At 31.9% G+C, this 26,052-nt stretch overlaps 1 protein-coding gene across 2 annotated transcripts in view; it reads right to left on the reverse strand.

Annotated features, from left to right (window-relative positions):
• Positions 1–357: 357 nt before the first annotated feature.
• The window catches only part of LOC117173900 (O-acyltransferase like protein-like), a 92,474-nt gene continuing 66,779 nt past the window's right edge, over positions 358–26,052 (reverse strand). For both annotated transcript variants that reach the window (XM_033362555.1, XM_033362549.1), the window contains exons 8-10: positions 25,447–25,636; positions 16,483–16,625; positions 358–615 (exon numbers count right to left, since the gene is read on the reverse strand). In XM_033362555.1, coding sequence (XP_033218446.1) covers positions 448–615; positions 16,483–16,625; positions 25,447–25,636 — 501 coding nt within the window. In that variant the 3' untranslated portion in view covers positions 358–447. The remainder of the gene's footprint in view (positions 616–16,482; positions 16,626–25,446; positions 25,637–26,052) is intronic.

A 26,052-nucleotide genomic window follows, 5' to 3' on the forward strand; every position in this document is an offset into this window, starting at 1 on the left:
ATTAAATATAGAACATCACATTAAAATCAAAAAACATTTATTTGTATTACATTCATACATAGAATAACAATTAAAAGTACATAGTGTGTAAGACTCTATTATAAATTTTATTTTATCATAATTATATGCTATAAATCAGTCTTTATTGACGGATTGTACATAGGTTGAAAGGCGAGAAATCCCTCCAACGCCTTCTTCGTTTGGGACCCCGAGCATCTCAGCGATCACAATAATGTTTTTCGAAATAAATAATTGTTTTTGGAATAATCCAAGTAAAGTTTGTAAAAAATAAACGTAATTTCTCTGAAAAAACAATCGATTTGAAATATAAAAAATTAATTTAGAAGTTCAGTTTCATTTCAAATTCATTTCTATTTCAAAGGATTCGATAAAAAAGAAAAGAATAACTAAACTTTTAACACTAACAACTAGTTCAACTATTCAAACTTATTTTTCTTCTTCTATATCTTCAAGTAGTTCCGTTGATTTCCTCTTGTCTACTTTTTGTCTTCGAAAAATCATTTTTTCTAACGTTAAAATGGGCGACTCAAATAGTAAACTGCAGAAGAAGGCTATCACAGCGGAAAGGACAAAACTAGTCAAGAAGAGCTTGAACTATAAAAAATGAATTAATGAATGAAAATTAAATGCAACGCTATTTTAAAAATTATCATTTAAAATAAATCAGGCCTCACATTCCTTATGGGAATAAATATAGGGACTAAAGGGTATATTTTGTTGCCCTCATAGGGTACTTTTTCACACTCAAAGGGTATTAAATTCAGAATATAATCAGAAGTTTTCAAAGCAATTCAATTTCCTTTCAAAAGAATTAAATTAAATTAGACTGAATGTTAAAAAGATTTTTAAAATGCTATTGATTTCCGTAAAACTGAATTGAATTTAGAGGTATTTAAGATCGAAGAGAAGGATTCAATGAAATTCATAACAATTCAAGGTGAATTGAAAAAAATTGAAATAAACTGAAAGTTCAAAGAATTTTATAAAATGCCTAAGAATTCAAGGTGCCTTTAATAGACTTCAGAATCAATTAAATGAAAACTTAAAAAAAATTTTAATCACTGAATTAAGTAGAATTGAGTGATGAATTAAGAAGGATTTAAGTCAATTAAAAAAAGTCAAGCGATTTCAAAAGAATTTAAAAGAATTCATTGTGAATTCAAGGAAAATGTTACTAATTTCTATCACTAGAAATGACTAATTATTACAGAACAATTCAAGATAAATTCAAAAAAATTCAAATAAATTGGCACAATTTTAAGAATAAAAAAATTGATTTATGACAATAAATTTTGGGTGAATTTGGAGAAATTTAAAAGAAATGAGACGAATGAGATAAAAATCATAAAAAATCAACTTGAATTTTAAAAAACAATCAAGTGAATTGAAAACAGTTCAAAAACATGGAAAAATTAATTGAATTTAATAGAATTAAGTGAATTTCAAGTTTAAAACAATTAAAAGGATTCACGATCAATTAATAAGAATGCAGAGCGAATTAGAAATAACATTTTTAAAATATTTGAAAATCTCTTTAAATTTTCGAAACCTTACGAAATCGCTCATTTTTTATGAAAAATTCTTTGACATTCCAAAAAATATTAAAAACCCATACAATTATTAAAACCCTTGAAAATCCCTTCAAATTGTTTAAATCTCTTGAAAATGCCTTGAAATCTATTAAAATACACTAAAATATTTCAGTCTCTAAAATCCTTTAAACTACTAAAATCAATAAATATTTCTGGGAATCTTAAAATTTCTTAAAATATTTTGAATCCTTTGATATCTTTTTAAAGCCCTTAAAACTTTTTGAAGCACTTGCAAATTTCAAAAAAATTAAGAAAGAATACGTTAAAATATTCCCAATCCTTTAATGATTTTATCAATTGATCCCCAGGATTAATTAAATTAAAATTTTTTTAAATAAAAAATAAATCCATTGAATTAAATATAATAAAGTAAATCTACAGAAATTTACGTACTTAAAAACGTTTCAGTGAATTCATAAATTTCAAGAGAATTCTACAGAATTCAGGGTGAATTCTAAATCTCTTCAAATCTTCAAAACTCTACAGAATACCTCACTTTTAATTAATTAATTCATTAAAATGCACTAAAATATTATAAAATTCCGTGATATTCTGTAATGATATTTTCTGGCATCAGGAAAAATGTGTAAAAATAAACTGAGGGTTTGAAAATCCCTTGAAATCAGTAAAATCATCGGGAATATTATAAAATAACGTGAAATCTTTTTGAATAGTTTAAAACCTCATACGACCTGTAAAATAGTTCCATATTTTCAGAAATTCTAGAAAATTCTTTATCCTAAAATATTTCAAAAGCTTTAAAATCACTTAAAATTATTTAAATTAATTTAAAAATTCCTTCGGAGTCTATTAAAATTCGCTGAAATAATTCAATTTAAAGGCCCCTGAAAAGGCCTCAGAAGTTTTAAAAATGCCCTAAGAACTTAAAAATTCCTTAAAATTATTGAAATCTATTAAATCTATTTAATAGGTATAGACCCGAAACAAATAGTGATTAACCTAATAATTAATTAATTAATTTCTTTATTGAACCTCTAAAAAATTTTAAGTCCGATTTTAATACTCTAAAAACTCTGCGATAAATAAAAATTCTATTTAGAGGTTTCAAATGTAAAATTATTGAAACTAATATTGAAAATTAAATAATCTATTTTTGAATAACTATTTTTAAATATTTAAAATTATTTCTATTTATAAAATATTAATGTGACCATTCATTAAAACTTACTGCATATTATAATGTGAGAATATTTATTTGAGTTCTTTTTGGTAGACAGATAATCTAACATACTTTTTTAATTTACAACACGATATCAACATTAAAAATGTAGAATGAAATTTAATTATTATAAATTTTCTATCAAATAATATTTTTTAAGTGAATAACTTATAAATTTAAAATTATAATTATAGTAACCTTTTTTATATTTTGAATAGGCTTCCAATATTCTTATAAATAAATAAATGTGATGAACAAAATGGTCATTTTTTCTGGGTTGAAATTCTCTAAGTTCCATAGAGAGTTCTATAAGTTCCATCAGCTAGAGATGCTCCAATATTATATAATAAACAAGAACAATATAATGATAGAGATTTCTTCTTGAAATTATAATTGTTTATTTTATATATTTATGAAATTTGTTTAAAAGATAATAGAATGTATAAACTAATTATGAATTTTGTTGAAATTGTCATGAAGTTCCCAATTAAATAGACTAACATAAAAAAAAGGATTTTTCCGTCCACAGATCCCTGCTCAAAAATGGGAAAGATTCTGAAAAGAAATTTCTGATAAATTCTGAGACAGTTGGAAAAATATTCTGTTCAGATATTATCAAAATCTTTTCAAAATCTGCATAAGAATTTTTCAATTTCATTCAAAAAATTTGTCCCAATATAATTCTATCACATCTTATCAGAAGTGTCCCATTATCAGATGTTATTACAAATTATTAATTATTAATAATAAGTATTATTAATAATAATATATCTCATTTTGTTCTTGCAAATTATTATTATTAAAAAATTAATAATAATAATTTCAACAAACTAAATAATTGATTAAACTAGGTTTAAAAAATAATTCTTTTCATCAAAAAATTTTTCACTAACTTACTATCAAAATTATGATAAAGTTATAATTTTGAAAAAATTAATTAATTAATAAAATTATTATATTTCAAAAAATATTAAATAAATAATATTTTTACTTTCTAACCCATCAATATATTTTAATTTTAAAAGTTTATTTACAATTAGATAATAATTACATATCAAGTTTTACTCAACAATATTTGTATAGTATCACGTCCCGTGACGTATATATATTTTAATATATTTATTTATATATTTATCTATTTGCATGATTATAATAATAAAGTCTTAATAAATATAGAACAAATATTGTATCGACAAGTTGTAAGCTTGGAGACTGGAGAACGCAGATATAGATATACTGAACACATTGTAAGACGTATAGTATATCTATATATATTCGTGACGTATGCGTATACAGCGACCTCCAAGCATGCAGAGACGTGCATTAGGCCCTATAAAAACCGAAAGTACCAGCATGGGAATTTATAACAAATGCCGAATAAAAAACCTATAGATTTAGGGAGTTGTCGACAAAATGTAACTAGAAATTTGACGAAACAAAATCCTCAATTAGCTCAGGAGGTAGATTTTTATAAGAAAGGGCTTGATAAGAAAAATACAATTAAAATAAATGAAGAATTAAATAAATTAGGCGTGGAATTCGGTAGTGATACATCCGAAAATAGTGCTTTTGATTGCTCTCAAAATATTACCTTAGTTAACACAGATTTGAGTTTAATTAGAGGTTCTTTAGACCAAAATAAAACTTTAACTTTTGATGATGTCATAGATTACCAGGCCAATATTAAATCATTGTTAAGTTCAACGCTTTCCAAACAAAATAATAGGGAAATACAAAAAGAGGCCTCAATTCAGAAGTTTAATCGCGAATCGATCATAAGCGAGCATGATAGTGACGACGTAGCAAGTGACGAAGACTCGACGAAACCAATAAATATGACATTACCAACCAATCAGCAAGTTTCCCTTCGCGACGCGCTTGAAATAATCCCTATTTTTGACGGAAGTAACATCCCTTTAGTCCATTTCATAGAGGGATGTACAGAGGCAAAAGCCATAATTTCTACACAGGCTCATGAGAATCTTGTTAGATTGGTTAGAAGTAAATTAACTGGAGAAGCGCGAAAATGCATATTTGGAAACACTTTTCGAACTTTAGATGAATTAATTGAAAAACTGAAAAAAGTTTATGCCCCCGCAAAAAGTGTATACCAGCTGCAAGCAGAACTAGGTAATATATTTATGTGGGATAAGGTAAACGTGATATCATACGCTGCGCGAATACAAGAATTAGCGGATAGGATCGAGGACGCGCATAAATTAGGCAATGATGGTGCTACAGATGATACATTTAAAGAAAATTTAGAAGATGGTATTAATAAATGTTTTAAAAGAGGATTACGGTCAGAAATCGAAATAAGATTAAAATATAATGTAGGTGAGACTTTCAAAACTCTTATCAACGAGGCTCTCGAAATAGAAAGAAGTTGAATGCATGTTCAGAATTGCGAAAAAATAAGACAAATAAATCTTTAGAAGAAGAATCAGATTCGCGAGTTATTAAAAAAAAATTAATGTTGCTCAGAACATTATAATATCATGTTTAATTTGTGGAAAACTAGGACATATGACCGAAAAATGTTATTATCTTAAGAACTTTCGAAAACAGATATTTTCCGAAAATCGCTCAATTCAAAACTAATTTTTACGAAATAATCCTCGAGGAAACGTTAATAATTACAATAAATGGAATTCCGCACAAAATCCACATTTTGCACAATGACAGAATAAAAACTTTAAACCAGGAAAAAATTCAAATTTTAGGCCTCAATTAAATCAAAAATTCGGAACCCGATAAAATCAAAACCTCGGATATCAACAGAATCAAAATTTCGCAAACAGGCAAAATCCAAATTTTAGATTCGGGGAAAATCCAAATTTTAGACCTAAACAGAATCAGAATTTTGAACCTGGACAAAATCGAAAGGGGAACAATTTTGAAAATGCGAATAATCGGCAGACCCATCAATATCCGATCCAAGAATCTAAAATTATTTGCAACTTTTGTAATAACCCTGGTCACATCGCTAGAGATTGTTATAAAAAAAATAGGTATTTACAAAACCGAAGCGGACCACAAAACTCTCAAAATTATACGCAGAACCAGGAAAACTCCAACGCTATTCCCCCAATGGGTGCTGGGAGGAAAGCGCCGACTCATTAACTAAAGCACCTACCGAAATTAAAATTAAGGAAAACGATATCAAAATATATCTCAGTAGGAATAATATAATTCCTTCGATCATGATATCTGCCGATGGTCTAAAAAAACCCGGCACGTATGATGATCGACACTGGCGCTGGTCGAAATCTAATTAAAAGAAGCGCGATCGACCCTGGACTAAAAATAAATAAAAATGAGGTATTGAGATTAACAGGAATTAATTATTTATCTGTTTATACTCTAGGTCGAATTAAGGTCGTGATACTTGGATTTCTAACTATATTAAATATAATTCCTGATGATGTACCAGTAGATGAAGATGGTGTCTTGGGCTCTAAATTCTTCATTAATAATAAAGTAAATATAAATTATACATATAAATGTATTGAAATTAATGATGCAACTTATCCTTTTGAAGAAACTGGCATTATCACAATCCCGGCACGAACAATTTTTGATTAGTATGTTAAAATAGAAAATACGGAAAAGGCAGAAGGTTATATACCTCAATTATCAATTGGAGAAGGAATTTTTGTGGGCCAAGCCATCGTAAAAAATTGTGGAGGTAAGGCCTATGTCAAATATGCAAATATAAATGAACAATCCGTTTAAATATTAATTCCCAGTGTTCAATTACAAGATTGTGAACAACGCGAATTCAAGAATTCAGCAAATGAATCTAATTTTCCCAACGATAACAATGATGAACACCTACCTAATTTAATATTAAATAGTTTTTTGAAATCCGCTGAAAATTCTAACCATTCTTGCAAATTTCACAAGATCACGGGTGAAGAAAGAGTAGAAATTATCAAAAAACTACTACGATTAGATCATTAAAATATTGAAGAATATGAGCACGTTGAAAAATTACTAAATAAAAATGCAGATTGTTTCCATATTCCGGGAGAATACTTAGAACCTACAAACATACTTTAACACTCATTACCAACAACAGATGATTGTCCTATTTTTTCACGACAATACCGATTCCCTCCAGTCCACAAGGAAGAAATCATTCGCCAAGTGGATGAATTATTAAAGAATAATGTAATAAAACCTTCACAATCACCTTATAATACACCAATCTGGATTGTTCCAAAAAAGCAAGACTCACAAGGAAAAAAGAAATGACGTGTGGTGCTTGATTTTAGGAAATTGAATGAAAAAACAATTGGTGATTCATATCCTCTACCAAATATTCATGATATTTTAGACCAGTTAGGATCCGCTCGTTATTTTTCTGTTTTTGATTTAGCAACTGGTTTCTATCACATAAAAATGGATCCTAAAGATGCATACAAAACCGCATTCTCAACTCCTTATGGACATTATGAGTTTAACAGAATGCTTTTTGGTTTAAAAAATGCACCAGCAACCTTTCAACGACTAATGGATTTAGTTCTAACGGGACTTCAGGGAACGGAACTTTTTGTTTATCTTGATGACATAGTGATTTATGCAAATACTTTAGAAGAAGATGAATCAAAATTTAATGAACTCATAAGTCGATTTCGAAATGCGAATCTTCATTTACAACCCGACAAGTGCGAATTTCTACGACAACAAGCGTTTAATATTTTGAAGGATAAATTATGCCAGGTACCACTATTAATCCGATCCGATTTTTCAAAACCTTTCATTGTAACTACAGATGCATCAGGTTACGCGATAGGCGGAATACTTTCGCAAGGTAAAATCGGTAAAGACCAACCAATTGCGTATGCCTTAAGATCACTAACTGATACTGAACGCAAATATGACACATATGAAAGAAAGGCTTTAGGGATAGTCTACTCTGTAATATATTTTCGCCCTTATTTGTACGGACGAAAATTTACCCTCGTTACAGATCATAAGCCCCTTGTTTGGTTAAAAAATTCTAAAGATCCTTGTTCTCGAGTATCAAGATGGCGATTGAAGCTCGCCGAATATGATTATGACGTAGTCTATAAAGCAGGTAAATCAAATGTTAATGCGGATGCGGATGCGCTTTCGAGAAACCCCGTTCTGGGAAACGATGAAACCGTAGAAACTAATATAATTTCGGTGAATAACTCAACAATTGAAAAATATAATCCTATCAATTATATGAAATCCACGAACTTCGAGAACCATACAAATTCAGATTCCGAAGAAAATATCGAATTAAATAGCGAATCTTCTAAGGAAAATATTCCGGAATTTCTTCATAATTTAATAAGTAAAGAATCACTAAATGAAATTCACAATGTAAATTTTGATAGTCCAATACAAAAAATTCTCTACCTTTCAATTTTACTCTTATTCCCAAAAATTATAATGAAAAACGAACCTCTCTGTCAAACTTTGAACACTGTGGTTACAAGAGGACAAAAGCAAAAATACAAAGAGCAAGCACAAATTAATGAAAAAATTGAAAATAAAGGTAAGTCACATAAGGATGTTGAGGAAGAATACATCCCTGCATCGCCTGCTGTCAAAAAAGCACGAGGTAGACCCAAGAAAGCTGTGCTCACAAATCTAAGCAGCCAGCAAGCCTTGAAAAAGAGAGGCAGACCAAGAAAAGAGGCAACCACTGGTGAGTCTCTAAGTTTAAAACAGAAAACGCAAACAGGCTTTGAATCTGAAAATGAATCTGACTTAGATACGGAATACTCTAATTACTCAGAATGGCAAATTATAAGACAGAAAAATTATAAAAAGTCCAAGGCAAAGCCTGCTGCACGACAAGAAGAAAAAGTAAATGAGGATGAAGATAATTGTTCAACTTCAGAAGATGAGTTTCTAAAACACGAAAATTTTCCAAAATTTTCAGATGAGGAAAACTTTGTTGACAAAGGAAATATCTAAGAACTTGCGGAACCAGAGAACTTTATTCCAAAAGGAAAAAACACGAAAAATCCCGAAAATTTTCACGAGACAAATGAAGATAATTTAGAAAATAATAAACACTCCCCAGAACCCCCTCTTTCAAATACCAAATCAAACGGACAAACATATTTACAACAAAATGTCGTTGAATGTCGTGATCAATTAACGATGCGCAAAGATAATTACGCTTATTTTGTTGCAACTGACGGTGCTTCACGGGATAATGGATCAAGAGCCTTGTCAAAACGTGGTATTTTACCTAAGTTCGGCCAACTTGAAAAAGGATTTGCTAAAGAAATAAGGAAAGGACAGCAGTATCATTTAGCCCTTCAGAATTGAAACTGATTTTAAAGAGAATTTGTCAGAGACTTTAAACAATATTAAACTTACAATACTTTCTTTGCATTCAATATCAGAAAGACTGAATTTACGATCTATTAGTATCGCAAAAACTTCACAAATCAATCATATAGGTTGGAATGAAATACGTGAAATTTTAATTTCTACTTTTTCCAAATCTTCTACGAAAATAGGAATAGTTCAATATCCAACGAAGGAACAGCGAACTCAATTACTTGAAGAGGCACATTCTTCAGCTTTAGGAGGGAATAAAGGAGTTACAAAAACTTATCATCGAATTCGTCAGAATTATTATTGGGAGAATGTGAAAATTGATATTCAGAAATATATTCAACAGGGCTTACAGTGTCCAATTAAAAAATGTGTTCGCGTAAAAACTAAAAATCCCATGATAATAACGGACACGCCTGGAACCGCATTTGAAAAAATTTCAATGGACATAGTTGGCCCACTTCCCCAAACAACATTAGACAACGTAAACATCTTAACCATTCAAAATAATTTTACTTTAGTTTTCCGATAAAATCTGATAGAAACTGACAAAAATACGCGCGGGACAGTTTCTGAAAAGATCGGAAGAAACGGAAAGATACCGCTGGGACACTTTCTAATAAATTTTAAAACATTCTGCAAGAAAATGAGGGTACAATTTCGCATAGAATTTCGGATGCAAAGATCGGAAATGATCTGAAGGATATGGAAAGCTTTGGAAAGAAAGTTCTATCATAAATTTCTAACAATGATGCCTGAATAATGTGTTTGTTTGTTAAATTTGTTTTAAAAAATCAAAAAATTTATCAACTTATCATCAGTGTTGCTGAATTTATTATGACGATCCAACTGAAAAAGTCTGAAATCGAAAAAAAAGGATTTTTCCGTCGACAAATGTCCCAATAATGCCTTTATTTATTACCTTTTTTTAAATTATAAAATTTAACAAATAATTACTAATTTTGCTGAAATTATCATAAAGCTCCTAATATAAAAGAGTTGACATCGAATTTTTATGCCAAAAAATGCCTGAATAATGCATTTTCTCATTAGATTCGTTTTAGAAAATCATTTAATTTACCAATTAATCATAAATATTGCTTAAATTGTAATGAAGTTCCCAATCGAAAGGACTGGCATTGAAAAACAAAGAATTTTACTGTCAATAAATGCCCGAATAATGCATTTGTTTATTAAATATGTTTTAAAAAAATCAACAAATTAATCAACAAATTATGAATTTTGCTAAAATTATCATAAAGTTTCTTATTAACAAAAAATTGACAGAAAAAAAATATCTGTTCAAAAATTCCTGACCAATGCATTTGTTTATTTAATTTGTGGTAATTTCAACAATAATTATCTCAACAAAAAAATTTCAATCATTATGTGTTTATCAAAATTTCTCCCAATATAACTTAAGAAACGCAAAATTGTGGAAAATCTTAGAAAAAATTCTTTCAACAAATAATTTATTTTAAAAATTTTATATTTTTTATCATATAATATTGGAACATATAAAAATAATATTACTCTATGAAAGTTGGGCGATTTGAACAATATTTCTGTTATTGAGGAGCACCGGGAGCGTCAAACCATTTAGCGGAGTTTTTGTAACCTAAGTTCAAGTGCTTCGATAGCGAAGTAGTCAAAGTGTGCCGTAAAATAGACTAGTTTTAGGTAGTTTAGACAGGGTAGTTATATAATAATAATTTTTAAAATACCTTCTTTTCTTGAATGACTGTTGTTATAAATTGGGACCAAATGTCGGGCCGACACAAAGTGAGAGAAAAAGCACATTTTTTTGAAAAAAATCGACTAACAGTGAAATTCTTAACGGATTTTGATTTTTCTTTTTTAGAATTGACCTAAGGCTTCCAGGTATAACACTTAACTGTGCAATTTTCATTTTGGCTTAATGAAAATGTGTAATTTAACAACAAATTTACAACTTTTTGTTGCTAAAATTTGCCATTATACTATTTCTTCTTAGACTTTGAAATTCATTAAAAAAGGTCACAAATCAATGTAAAAACTAACCACAAATAATTTATTAGTGGGTTAAAGTAACAAAAGAATTTTTTAATAATGTTAGAAACAAATTAATTAAAAAAAGTAATTTTTTCATCATTTGCAATGAATAGCTAATTTTGACCCACAGTTTTGTATAAAGTATTTTAGGTAATGATCTGCGCTTACAATAAGTTAAGAATAACTAATGATTGCCAATTATTTAAAAAATTTTTATAAGCAAATGCACATTTCGACCATTTTTTGATGAAAAGGCTTGACTTTTTTGACCATTTTTTTCATTAATAGGCTAGCTTTTTTGCGGAATTACTTCGAAACATCTTGCAACAAAATCTATGTTATCATATTTTTAATATTGATGGAAAATGATAATTATTTAAACGATTTTTATAAACAAATACACATTTTGACCATTTTTTCTAACTGGGTTTAATTTTTTCGGAATCAATGCGAAATATCTTGAAAAAGAATCCTTGCTGTCATATTTTTTATAGTGACCTGATATATTACGCTACCGTAAATAAGTCGTATGATCTGACGATGATTTTACGATATCGCAAAGACACCCAAAAGACATGGACGTAGGATGTCGTAAAGTTGTCGTAAAGATGTCGCAACGATATCGTAATGACGTCGCCAAATTTTGTGCCCACTGGGTTGCTCTTGCCCGCCTCCCACGCTTAGGAGACGCTAAACACAAATGAATAAATACTCAAAAACCACATCCAAGTGTTAGAGGAAATTAGCTTTTGCGAAAAATTAAAATCCTTAGGTTTGCCAATAGCCGACATGTCTCTACATGGTTAGTTCACTACCCGGGTGCATCGGATCGCTCACCACGTCGTTCAAGACGTCATCTACCCCGATGTACCAGATCACGCACCAGGTATTTTAGCACGTAATTTACGATAACTGTTTCAATATTTAAAATGTTCCAGTAGCCAAAATAACTGAAAATTGTAAGTCGAATATCCTGGTGCACCGGATCGCGCACCAGGTAGTTTAGCACGTAGTCTAGGAGAACTTTTTCAAAATTTAAATTGATAAATCAGCAAAAATAACTTAAAATTTGGTGTCGACGACCCGAGTACACCGAATCGAACACCAGGTGGTATAATACGTATCCTACCAGATCTTTTTAAAAATTTAAATTTTGTGAATAACGAAAACAATATCAAATGGTGAGACGACGACTCCAGTGCACTAGATCATGCACCAGGTAGTTTAGAACGTATTCTACGAGAACTTTTTCCAAATTTACATTTTTCCAACAGCCAGAATAACTACAAATTGTGAGTCGAATATCCTGGTACCCGGGTAGCGCACCAGGTAGTTTAGCACGTAGTCTAGGAGAACTTTTTTAAAATTTAAATCTTTTCAACAGCGAAAGTAACTCAAGATTTTGTCGATGACCCGAGTACACCTGATCGAGCACCAGGTGGTATAATACGAATCCTACGAGAAAAATTTAAAAATTAAAATTTTTTGAATAGAGAAAACAATATTAAATGGTGAGGTGACGGCCCCAGTGCACCAGATCATGCACCAGGTAGTTTAGCACGTACTTTTTCAAAATTTACATTGTTCCAACAGCTAGAATAACTAAAAATTGTGAGTCGAATATCCTGGTGCACCGGGTCGCGCACCAGGTAGTTTAGCACGTATTCTAGGAGAACTTTCGAAATTTAAATTGTTATAACAGCGAAAATAACTCAAAATTGTATGTCGACGATGCGACTACACCGGATTAAGCACCAGGTGGTATAATACGTATCCTACGAGACCTTTTTAAAAATTGTAATTTTGTGAATAATGAAAACAATATCAAATGATGAGGCGACGACCCCAGTGCACCAGTTCATGCACCAGGTATCTTAGCACGTATTCTACGAGAACATTTTCAAAATTTAAATTGTTCCAACAGCCAAACTAAATAAAAATTGTGTGTCTACGATCCGAATACACCGGATGGAGCACCAGGTAGTATAATACATATTATGTGAGAACTTAAGAAAAAATCAAACTGAGTGAATAACGAAAACAACTGCTAATGGTGAGTTGACGATCCCGGTGCACATATTCCACAAGAACTCTTTAAAAATTTAAGTTTTGTGAATAATGAAGACAACTGCAAATGGTGAGTCGACGACCCTGGTGCACCGGATCACGCACCAGGTAGTTTAGCACGTATTCTACAAGAACTTTTTCCAAATTTACATTGTTCCATCAGCGAAAATAACTAAAAAACGTGTTTCGGCGATCAGAGTGCACCGAGTCCAAACCACGCTGGTATTTTATATTTATTTTTGATATTGACACCATCTGGTAGTTTTTTAGCCTGGTCAAAAAATATACTCACAAGGGTCGTCAGAGTACTACTGAAGGTTATTCTGTCTGTTGGAAAAATTTAAATTTTGAGAAAGTTCTTGTAGAATACGTGCTAAGTTACCTGGCGCTCGATTCGGTGCACCCGGATCTTCGAATCACAATTTTTAGCAATTTTGGCTGTTGGAACAATTTAAATTTTCACAAAGTTCTCGTACAAAAAGTGCTAAACTACTTGGTTCGCGACACGGTGCACCCCGGTCTTCGACTCATCATTTCGAATTGTTTTTGTTATTCACAAAAATAAAGATTTTAAAATTTTCTCGCTGAATACGTATTATATCGCCTGGTGCTCGATCCGGCGTACACGGATCACCGAAACACATTTTTTAGTTATTTTCGCTGTTGAAACTATTTAAATTTTTAAAAAGTTCTGATAGAATACGTTCTAAATTACCTGGTGCTTCACCCGGTGTACCTTGGACGTCGACGCCCCATTTGAAGTTGTTTTTGGTATTCAAAAAATAAAATTTTTAAAAGTTCTCGTAGAATACATATCAAACTACCTGGTCCTCGATCCTACGTATCCGGATCCTCGACACACAATGTGTAGTTATTTCGGCTGCCAGCACAGTTTAAAGGTTCTAAAAGTTCTCGTAAATGACGTCTTGAAGGACGTGGTGAACGTTCGGATGCCCCCGGGTAGTGAACTTACCATGTAGAGACAAGTCGGCGTTCAAGGTGTTTTTGTGTGATTACATATCTTTTTTTATAGACAATACGTTGAAGCTTAAACCAAAAATTTCTGTGTAAATAAAAACAAGTTTGGACCGTGTGCATTTCTACCACAAGTTCTTCCAAATATTAAAAAAATTTAAGATTATAGAAGAATTGGGCGGTCACTAGATTTTTGTCCATTTTCGGGAAAAAATTCTTGCTGTCGTATATCAGGTCATTATAAAAAATATAACAGCAAGGATTCTTTTTTAAGATGCTTCGCATTGGCTTGGCAAATAATTGAACCTATTAATAAAAAATGGTCAAAATGTGTATTTGTTTATAAATATCGTTTAAATAATTATTATTTTCTGTCACTATCAAACATATGATAGCACACATTCTTTTTTAAGTTGTTTCGAATCAATTCCACAAAAAAATGAAGCCTATTAATAAAAAAAGGTCACAATGTGCATTTTGTTATAAAAATTGTTTCTATAATTAACATTTTTTGGGCACTATGAAAAATATTATAGCAAAGAGTCTTCGAAAGAACATTTGAAGTTGATTTCGCAAAAAAATCCAGCTTTTTCATCAAAAAATTATCAAAATGTGCATTTGTTTATAAAAATTGTTAAAATAATTGTAAATAATTAGCTATTTTTAACTTTATGTAAGCGCACATTATTATCTGAGTTACTTTGTACAAAAGCTATGGGTCAAAATTAGCTAATCATTGCATATCACGAAAAAATTACTTTCTCCCACTGTGCGACGTGGAGAATCCAAAGACTTCTGTTATATTTTTCAAAGTGCCCGACTCAAATAGGGTACACATAAGGACCAAATCTTGAAAATAGGGTAGTTTAGGGACCTTAACTTAATATAACCAGTGTAGAAATTCAAATGGAGAACTAGCCAAGTTCCTGACCATTCGACCTCCCTTAAAATCGGGGGCTAGTCGCGTTATCTGACTAGCCCCTGACTAGTACGGTCACGGTAGATTAGTCGGGGGCTAGTCAGGTGACCCAACTTATCCTAGTCAGGGCCTGATCGGGTACCAGTAGGGGTCATATGATAATACATCCGCGTGGAATATTAACCAAACTCCCCAAAATTTGTGGAGTATCCCCTAAAAGTTTGTCAAAATACTTATTATTTACGAAAATCTCCATACACTTTTTTGAAATACTTAAAAGTGCTCAAATTTACCCAAGATTTAATGGGCAACATATCCTACGCTTAAAAATGCATGTTGATCACGGTAGTCTCTGCTCCAGGTAATTATGCTTCGTTACGTGTGGTTTGTTGTCTTAAATACTCGACGCGTCATTTTTCTTACGCGAGAGGCGCACGCCGCGCCCTTGCGGATTTTCTTCAAAGCTACCAGTCCAGAAACGCAAGACTCAAATAAAGGTGGTAGTGAATTCTGAACTGTATCGTGCTTAATAGTTTACTGCTAGGATACTGCTCTTCAGTGATTAATCAAAAACTTTTTCTCTTTCCAATTTCAACTACATGAAGGATTAGACTTTATTTACATATGGGAAACCTTTCAGATCAATTTAAAAATAAGCATCTGTACAAATTTAGAGTCTTATGACTTTCGGCAGACTTTTCACCTACATCTATATGTATTTCTTCTAATATGGATTTTCTTAAAATTCCATACCAAGGTATTTATTACTGTTCCTAGAAATTCGCAATTTTCTAAAAAATGCTACAAAAAATAATATTACGTCTTTTTGAAGATTTTGGTCGTTGTTTTCATAAAAAGTTGATTTTCGTACAAAAATTATTAACTTAATAATTATTTATTAAGTATATTTGAGATGAATTTAACATTAATAAATCTTTTCTCCAAAAAACGGTGTAAAATTATTGTTAAATATATTCTTAATGTTTTAGAATTAAAAAATCATTACGCTTTTTTAGATATTACCTCATTTGATGAAACCTCGCCGAAAACTCAAACATAAGAATAAGCCGACCAGAGCTCCACTAGCTCCCGACCAGAGCCTGAAGATTACCCGCACGGAAATTAGTGAACAAAAAGGCCCGACTAGCCCTTGACCAACTACCGACCAGGCCCCGACTGAAACTATGACAACAAAAAGCCCAACTAGTCCCCGATTAGTCCCCGACTGGGTACTCTGTCAAAATTAATAACCCGATTAGCCCCCGATTAGTGCCCGAATTGTAATAGGCCAAATGGGGTTTTTTTCACACGGGAAGGTACAATAAGGAATATAAGGACCGGTCTGTAAGGCCTGGTAAGTTTATACTTACCGTATTGAAGTCTGTGAAGTAATGCGGTGTCCTTGATGCAAATGTTAGCATTCCCTGAAGTACTACGTGGACCAAGTACATGCAATAGGAAAGTTTACCAAACGGAATGAAGATTGGAAGCGACAGAAACGTGTTTATTGGACCTAATAATCGTCAAAAAATTCATATTAGGAGGAGTAGCAAATTTATATTAGAACAAATGTTTAAAAAACCACTGATTTCCGTAAACCTGGAATATATTTAGATGAATTTACGATAAAAGAGAAGAATTCGATGAAATTCATAATAATTTCAAGGTGAATTAAAACAAAAAAATTTAATTTAAAACAATTGGGATATACGAACAAACTTTATTGAATTCAGTAAGCTTGCAATAAGCTTAGAAAAATTCAAGGGAATTCAAATGATTGGATCAAATGGCTAAGAATTGAAGGTGAGACCAATAGACTTCAGGATCAATTGGATAAAAACGTTTAAAAATTTGAAAAAAATTTAAAGAATTAACTAGAATTAAGTTAATTAAGAAGGATTCAATTAAATTTTAAAAAATCCAGAAGAATTCCAAAAAATTTTTAATAGTTCGGGAAATTTAAAATAAATGAAAAGAATTATATGAAATTCAAAAAAATCAAATTAAATATAAAAAGCAATCAAATGAATGGAAAACAATTTAAAAATATGGGACAATTTATTGAATTAGGTGATTCAAAAGAATTAAAAAGAATTAAAAAAGATTTAGGAAAAATAAATAAGAATTGAAATATTAAAATCCCTGAAAATTATTAAAGTACTTGGAAGTCCTTTCAAATTGCTTAAATCCCTTTGAAATGCCTTGGAATCTTTTTAAATAGCCTAAAATATTTCACTCTTTGAAAGCCTTTAAGCTACTGAAATAAATTTAAATCTTAAATCCTATTAAATTACTAAAACCAATTAAAAATTTCATTATAATCTTTTAAAATAAACTAAATTATTAAAAATCCTTTAAATTATTTGAAATTTTTTAAAGCTCTTGAAAATTCCAAGGAAAATGAAAAAAAAAGTTATAATATTTTAGATCCTTGGATTATTTTATCAATTGGTCCTCATTATCAATTAAATTAAACCTTTTAAAAATATAAATAAATAAATAAATTTTGATGAATGGATGGTGATAAATAATAAGGAATTTTTTTTGTTCATTTTTAAATAAAATTTATACAAAAATTTAAACACTTTGATTAAAAAAATAACAATATATTATTAAATTGGATTAATTATTATGAAAAATATTGTTTATAAGCTGCACACTTGTAATTCATTCGGTTATTTATTATTAAAAAGTTGTTCAAAGAAGTTTTTTGAAAACTCCAATTCTAACTTCATATTTTGTTAACTACTTAGGTAAGTAATTTAATAGTAAAACTTCTATTTAATTATTCAATGAAATTCGTAAGTATACATTAAAATTTCATATCATAGATTAATTCTTGATTGCCAAATTTTATTTTTGGTGGAAAATTTTATTGACAGAAAAATCTTTTTTTGTAAATACTTTAACTATTTTATTGAAAATTCGTCTTATTGGTTCAAAAATTTTTCTTTTTAATTATAAATTTCATTTTTTTTGAGCAAAAATGAAACTGTTTCGTTGAAAGTTAATCTATTTAGGTTAAGGTTTCAACAGTTCTATTGAAAATTTGTTTTTTTTTTTAAATTAATTAAACTGCTTGCAATTATTAATTAAAATCTTTTTTAGTTGAAATATCAACTAGTATATTTCTTGATAAGTACTCAACTATTTTTTTGTTAACAATTCCACTACTCGGTTAAAATATGTACTACTTTGTAAACAGAAATTCATCATTTTACTTGAAAATAAAACAAACATAAAACGTTTTTAGAACCTTTTTTGGCCTTAGTTAGGACAGTTTTTAAAACATTCAAATAACGTCTTTTGACTTGTACGTACGTCCAAAAAACGTTTTTAGGACGTTCCAATTACGTTCTAAAATTTTCTCTTTCGTTGTAAATTAACTTTTTGTTGAAAATTCATATTTTAGTGTTAAAAATATAACTGTTTTTGGTTTGAGAATTCAATAATTTTGGGTTTGAAAATTGTATTATTATAGTAGAAAATTCAACAATTCCGTTGAATTATTTTTCTTCTTTTTAATGAAAAATCTTATGTGGTTAACAAATTATCTCTTTTAGTAGAAATTTCATCTTTTTTGGTTACAAGTCGAAGTGCTTGAGTGGAAATTTTTTTAATTCATTAAATTGTTTTAAATCTGATTACAAAATTTTTTGATTAAAATATGAACTATTATATTATTTTTAGAATTTAACTTTCTTTGGTATAAACTTAGTATTTTGTTTTTAATTCAACAATTTGTTAGAAAATTTAAGTATTAGGTTAACCAAAAAAGAAGAATTTTGATCAAAAAATATAATACATGATATTTGAACAAAAAATTTTAATTAATTAAAAAAAAAACGAATTTTCAATCAAACTGTTGAAGCCTCAGCTTGGCAGATTAATTTTCAACCACAGTTGCATTTTTGCTCAGGGAATATAAAATTTATTATTGAAAAAATAAAATTTCAGACTAAAAAGGCAAATTTTCAAGAAATTAGTTCAAATTTTATGCAAAAAAAGTTTTTCAGTCAAGAAGGAAAAAAATTTTTGAACCAAATTTTTGAATTTTTATGTCAAACAGAAGAGTTTTCTTCAAAACAGTTATATTTTTAACTCGAAAATATAAATTTTCAACAGAAAGTTAATTTACTTAATTTATTTTTAAAAGTAAACAGATAATATTAATCTTATTAATATTTACAATATTTTATATTAATCTATATTCTATAATATTAAATGTGAATGCATTCTTACTAATTTAAAATAAATAAAAAATAAAAATTATTTGTTAATATTCAGGGCATGTGGCACACTTAAATTCCTATATTATCGACCGCACTCTTTCAGTTTACTGAATATTTTGTTTGGACTTAAAAACTCTTTTTGTCAATAAAATTTTGGACTGAAACTATGAAAACTGTATCAAAAGACCATAAACTACGTTTGTGTACTTCGCTTGAGTAGAAATTTCGCTCAAAATGATTAAAAAAAAATTAAAACTGGAACCAATTTTTGACAAATTTTCTTTGTACGTTTAAATTTTTCCAACCTAAGAACTATTTTATGTGTAAGATATCGGCCTCAAACTTCGAGAAATGCAAGAGCCGACAGTGGATTAAGTTTGTGTACGTTTTTTACATCTTGCAGCTATTTTAAATATAAGAAATGTTCCTAGGTTCGAAAAATTTCGAGATTATTTAAAAAAATGGTTTCAGTTAATGTTTTCAAAACTAAATTCTATCGAAATTCCTACTAAAATTAAGTAAATAGACGTACTTTATGGTCATCTGATACATTTTCTAAAGTTTCAGTCCGATATTTTATTGACAACAAAAATTTTCAAGTTCAAAAATAAAATTCAGTGTACTGAAAAAGTGAGGTCGGTAATATAGGGATCTCAGTGTGTCACATGCCCTGTAAACGTCTGTAACCTTTGGGTGGCGGATAAGGGAATTCTCGCTGGAAACAGAGGGTAAGGCGAAAATAAACTACGTCTCGCGGACCAAACAGACCGGGTGAAGGAGAAAACGAGAAAAAACCCACGGTTGTTCCCCGCTGCGGTCCACTGGGAGTGCTCCAAACCACCTTTGCCTAACCCGCTTGCGTGGCGAGGGGCTGATGTGTGCTTGCACTGCCGACGTGTCAGCCGTAGCATAGGATCAGAAGCCAGCCCCTTCGGGCCTTGATCAGGGAGTGCCGTTCCCAGCTATTTCGGCCTGCCCCTCAAAGCATGATACGCTGACTAAACTACATGGCACCTATTATTACCCCAAAGAACCAAAAGCAAAAGGAGAACGAAGAGGCGTCAAAATGCACAAAGGAGCCGACGCCAAAGGAGTAGAGAAATGTCAACACCAAAAAGTCAGACTAAAAAGGCACAATCGAGCATTTTGAGCACGATGTAGCCTCACCACTTGTGTATACCGAGTTCACAAGGAAAAAGAAGCGTGAGAGAAAGGACTATCAGCTGCAAGACGAAGGGCAGGCTTACAACAAAAAACAGAAGCAAAAGAAGGAAAAAATCAGCAAAACCAGACCAAGTCAGAGAGTACGCCTGGAAGCAGTATTAATTATACCCGCTGAAGGCGAACCACTAAAATCGGAAATCTTTTTCAAAAAATTGAAGATACAGCGATTACTGCTAAACAGTAAAAACAAGGGAGACCCAAAAATACCTGGAGCGTACAGACCTCTGTGCATGCTAAACACAGCAGGCAAGCTCCTCGAGAAAATGCTGAAACCCCGCCTAACGACAGTTATACAGGCAGCTGGAAATCTGTCGAAAAGGCAGAATGGATTTAGAAGAGGACGCTCAACAGTACACGCAATTCGAGAGATAGTGAACAAAGTGAAACAGGCTCAGCAAGGAAACCACGCAACTAGAAGTATCGTCCTTCTGGCCACGTTGGATGCTCAGAATACATTAAATTCAGCCAGATGGGGCGATATGATAGAAGCACTGGAATATTTTTCAGTACCGAAACACCTGCTGCGAATTCTCAAGAGCTATCAGAGCGACAGAGTCCTGCTGTAAGACACCACGTAAGACAAGCAAAGTGACGGCTGGAGCTACCCAGGAATCGATCCTAGCATCGAATCTCTGAAACGTTTCATAAGACGGAATCTTACGAATGGAGATGCCAGGCGGGAGATGTTTGTCCGTCTACGTGGATAACATCTTAGCAGTGATTGTTGCACGGGACATCGAGCAAATCCAGTTTAAGCTTAACCACCAATCACCAAAAAGCAGATACCAAATTTGGTACCAATGCAGGTGGGCTCAATGGAGATCCAGACGAAACCGGTAGTGCAACCCCTCGGCCTGAAAATGGATACGAAGCTTACATACTGAAAGCAGATAAGACAAGCGGCAGAAAAGGCATCAGCGGTAATAGCGGCCCTGAACAGGCTTATAGCTAACGAAAACGGGCCAAGACCAAGCAAGAGCAGATTGCTAAAGTTAGTCACGCATTCCATCATGTTGTATGGAAGCGAGATCTGAGCTGATGAGTTGAAGTTGAAGAAGTACCGACACTGGATGGCGACAGTACAGAAGACAGGAACGCAACGAATAATCTCGTCCTATCGCACCGTCTCCGAACCGGCTACACTGGTCATCGTCGGAGTAATATCAATAACACTGTTGTCATTCGAGAAGAAGCGGATTTTCGAAAGATCTCCGGATGTGGACAAAAAAGCCACGAAAGCCGAGGCCAGAACACTCACGAACGAAGAGTGGTAACACCAGTGGGAGAGAGACACTAGAGGAAGATGGACGGCAAGACTGATCCTCAAGCTGGATGTTTGGGTCGACCGCAAGCATGGACAAGTCAACTATTACTTGACACAATTCTTGGCGGGGCACGGCTATTTCCAAGAATACCTTCACACAGTGAACAAAATGTCAATCCCGGAATGCTAATATGGCGACGCGGAGAACGACAACGTGTACCACACCTTTTTCCAGAGTGAGAGATGATGAGAACATCGCAGAAAACTTAAAATAGAAATTGGCGGCCTAACGCCTGAAAACATCATAGGCGTACTGCTCGAAAGCGAGGACCGCTGGGCGAAAGTGGCAGATTATGTCCAGGAGGTACTTTGACAGAAGAAGTACGAAGAAAATCAGCGCAACTTGGCTGCTAACCCCTCTAGAAAGTCACGCATAAAAGGAAGAAAATCAGGATGCCGAAGGCCGGCGAGCCCGATGCGTGATATCTTTGCGCAACTGAGGACGAAGCGTGCATCCTGGTTCTTCCGGACAGCGAAGTGACACATGCAGCAAGGAGACAGAAGGACCAATTATTCTCCACCAAGATGTCAAAGGAAGACGAGCCCGTTACGCGACGATGCCAAGCTAATGAGCACGATGCGTATCTTGGTCGGGGCATGCAGGTAAAGAAAAAACAGGAAACCAGCGGGCACTTCTACAGTGAAGAAACGACATAACGACACCACTCTATAGTATTGCGAAAGCGGTTTTCGCCGGAATGAGGGGGGGGGGGGGGGGGGGGGGGGGGGGGGGGGGATAATGCCAAAGAGAAAAGGATGTTGTTTTTGAGTTGCTCGTTGGTAGCGTCACTATAGTGGTCAAGTTAAGTGTATTTGAACATTTATCATCAGCCCTTGTAGAAAATAAAAATAATAAAATAAGAAAAAATGGCCTTCAATTACTTACCTAAGCAGTTGCCAAATTTGAGATTAGGATTGGAGGTTTCAATCAACTACTTCGAATAACTTTTTTAGTATAAATAATCAATTGAACGGAAAGCATGGGGCTTGTCAACAATATTTTTAATATTTCACTAACACAATACTCGGACATTTAAGGATGTACACTACGTACAATCAATCTCGAAAATTGAGTATCTTTAAAATGACTTATAAAAACGACGAAAAAAGATCTATTATTAGTTTGAGATTCAATGTGTCCTTAATTAAAAACATGGCGAAAGCCACCATCATGGCAATGGAAACGCAATTACGCAACTGACATTTAATTATCCGAAACTGATACAGTCAGCGAGAGCTCGTTCCGGTTTAAGCAACTTCGTCAAAAGTTTGTCCAAATGCGGGGCATGGAAATATTCATAACGTATCAAATAAAATCGCTATAAAAGTTTTGAACTTTATTCTTAAACGTATTAAACTTGTGCCGAAACATTACTTTTTTTGTGAGTGTACGGAATTTCAATTGTACAATGTTGCAAAAGTTATGCCGAAACCTTTGAAATACAAAAAAATGGCAAATTTCACAGCAGGCAATTTACAGATATTGAGGAGCTTTAAAATTATTTTTTACTAAATGTATAACTTGTTAGAACAAAAATAAATAGTGATACGTTGGGATGTAAAAGATACTCAACTCACGTTGTCCTAGCAATGGTCAGATAACCTTAAGTGTATTTTAATTTTTAGAAGTAAAAAATAGAATGTTCCTGATTTCTCTAACCTTAGATTTTCTAATGACGCTCAAGAGCACTTTCTCTGGACTTTGAACGGTTATCAAAAAAATCCAATATTTAATTAGAAAAAGAAAAGTAAAAATCTGTTTTCCACCTGTCAAGTTGATGAATTGACCCAGATAACAATGCGTGAGGGTGCACGTTAGCCGCACGACGTGTGAGAACGATGTGTCGCCAACAACGTAAGCACTGTGTGCGCAGAAGCTGAGGGTGATAAAAGTTCACCCAAGGTGAGCACACTGGGTGTGCACGGCGTGCAAAACAGTGTGGGGCTACCATGTGCCCTCATATCGCAGGTTATGTGTAAGAGCGAAACTGAATACTTTAATATAAAATAAAAAACACATTGTCGATTCTGAATCAGATTGTCACTACATCGTAATGATTGTTGCAAACTCTCGTTGAAAAGAAAAACACAAAAACAATAATCCAACGACCAAATTTGGACCACAGCAAACAAACAAAAAAAGCTCCGATTGTAATCTGAAAAAAATTTTAAAAACAAGACAGAAAAATGAGGAGGCAACCAACCACATTCCCTTCCTTTTTTTTCTTTCATTTGTCTTTTTTATTTTTATAACAATCAAATTAAAAAAAGAGCCTATTCAAAATAAAAATGAAAAATAAAATAAAATTACATTACTAAAGTTTTGTTGTTCATGCAGTACGCTTCTCAAGGCAAGAAAAATGTAAATAGCTACAAATTGACGGCACCCAAGAACAGGTGCTTTTTGCTTGATACCTGAGAATTGAATCAAATTTTAATATTTTCAATGGACTTTTTTTGTTCTTTGATAATAATAAAAATAAAAAAGACAAAAGAAAGTCGTTTGCCTTCTCATTTTTCTTTACCCTTTCTTATTTTAAAAAAATGTTCAAATTACAATCGAAGCTCTTTTTTTTTGCTGTGGTCCAAACTTGGTCGTTAGATTCTTGTTTTTTTTTTAACAGGAGTTTGCATCAATTTGATTATTGGACGATAAATAGGATTTTTAATTTGGATTTTAATCTAAATTAAATTTCGTAATGATTGTAATGATTCCTAAGGTCAAATATTGATAATTCTCATCAATAATTGGTATAGAATTTGAAAATATATATAATAAACTTTAGAAAGACTTTTTTTGACAAAAGAAGAATTGGAGTTAGGAAACGCTTTTATTATGAAGGTAATATTTCAATTTTTTAAATTTAATTATGGAGATTAATTTTTATAGAATAATATGAAAGTCATCATATAAGTTTGAAAAATTGTTTTTAAATAAGAGGCCGATCAAGGCCTGTATAGAATTATTATTCGAAAAAACAACATTTTTTTACTAAACTTTGAACTGTTATCTCGAGATTTGGACAAAATTAGACGATAGATGAAATTACATTAACGATTGGATCAAAATTCTGTTATTTAACTGGTAGCAACAAAATGGATCGAAACTTAAGGTTTGTGCCTATTAAAAAATGATTGAAATATTAAATAGAACATACAGAACCTGCCTAAAATATGAGCACAATACCTATCAAAAGATTTTAATCGATGTATGAAATGTTTCCTATAATATATTGCTTAATATGGTAATATTAATTAATTTTTTTCCAATATTTTTCCTGAAACTTAGTAGAGTGAATAATTGAGAGTCTGCATCAAATAAGGGCACATATTTATGTCCCATTATGTCCCTCATCATGACGTGTCGATCATTCTGCATATCGTGCAAACACCATGCGGCCTTAGTGCCGACATATTGTTAGAAATTAGAAACAAAATTGTTAGGCGGTTAGAAAAAGAGATCCAGGGGAGCAGGGAGGACTGAAGCAGTTTTTACCAAAATATTAGAAAAATGATTGGCGCCAATGACTCTTATTAAATATTCGTATACCTACCACCATAACCGTGAACGCAAACTAAAACAATCCAAGCTACACTTGCGGCCCAGAGTGGTCGTGAGAGCGATCCATAAACTGATTCCCAAACAGCTTTGTAAACATAATCCTTGCCCTGAAAAGACTTCATTCCCAATGTGCAAAACGTGAACGAAACGAGACTACAAATCCATCCAATATAAATAGTTATCTGCAATCAAACACAAATAGAAGTTACTTTCATGCGCTCAATGTTACTCTACACTGTAAAAAATTATTACAAATTAAAGAACTAATCTTATAGTAGAGAATACGATGGGTAGTTTAAGAAAAGGGTTATGTGTTTCCGCGTAGTAAATAAAATTGTTTAAATATTCAGCTAATTTTAGTTGTAATTGAATGTTAATTTTAAGTTAGTTTGTAGAAGGATAGGATAAAAACATTTTGTAGATTTCAAAGCCTTTATTTTTGGTTTTGAAGATTTCAAAACATTTTAAATATTCGAGTGACTTTAAACGTATGAAAAAAGATTTCACAAATACACCAAACTCTCGCTTTCAGTCACCTCGTTCTCAGCCTTCCTAGAACAGCTGGTTCAACCAGTTTCTCAGGGGAGCAGGGCGAGAA

The sequence above is a fragment of the Belonocnema kinseyi genome, chromosome 1, assembly GCF_010883055.1.
Source record: "Belonocnema kinseyi isolate 2016_QV_RU_SX_M_011 chromosome 1, B_treatae_v1, whole genome shotgun sequence".
NCBI lineage: Eukaryota > Metazoa > Arthropoda > Insecta > Hymenoptera > Cynipidae > Belonocnema > Belonocnema kinseyi.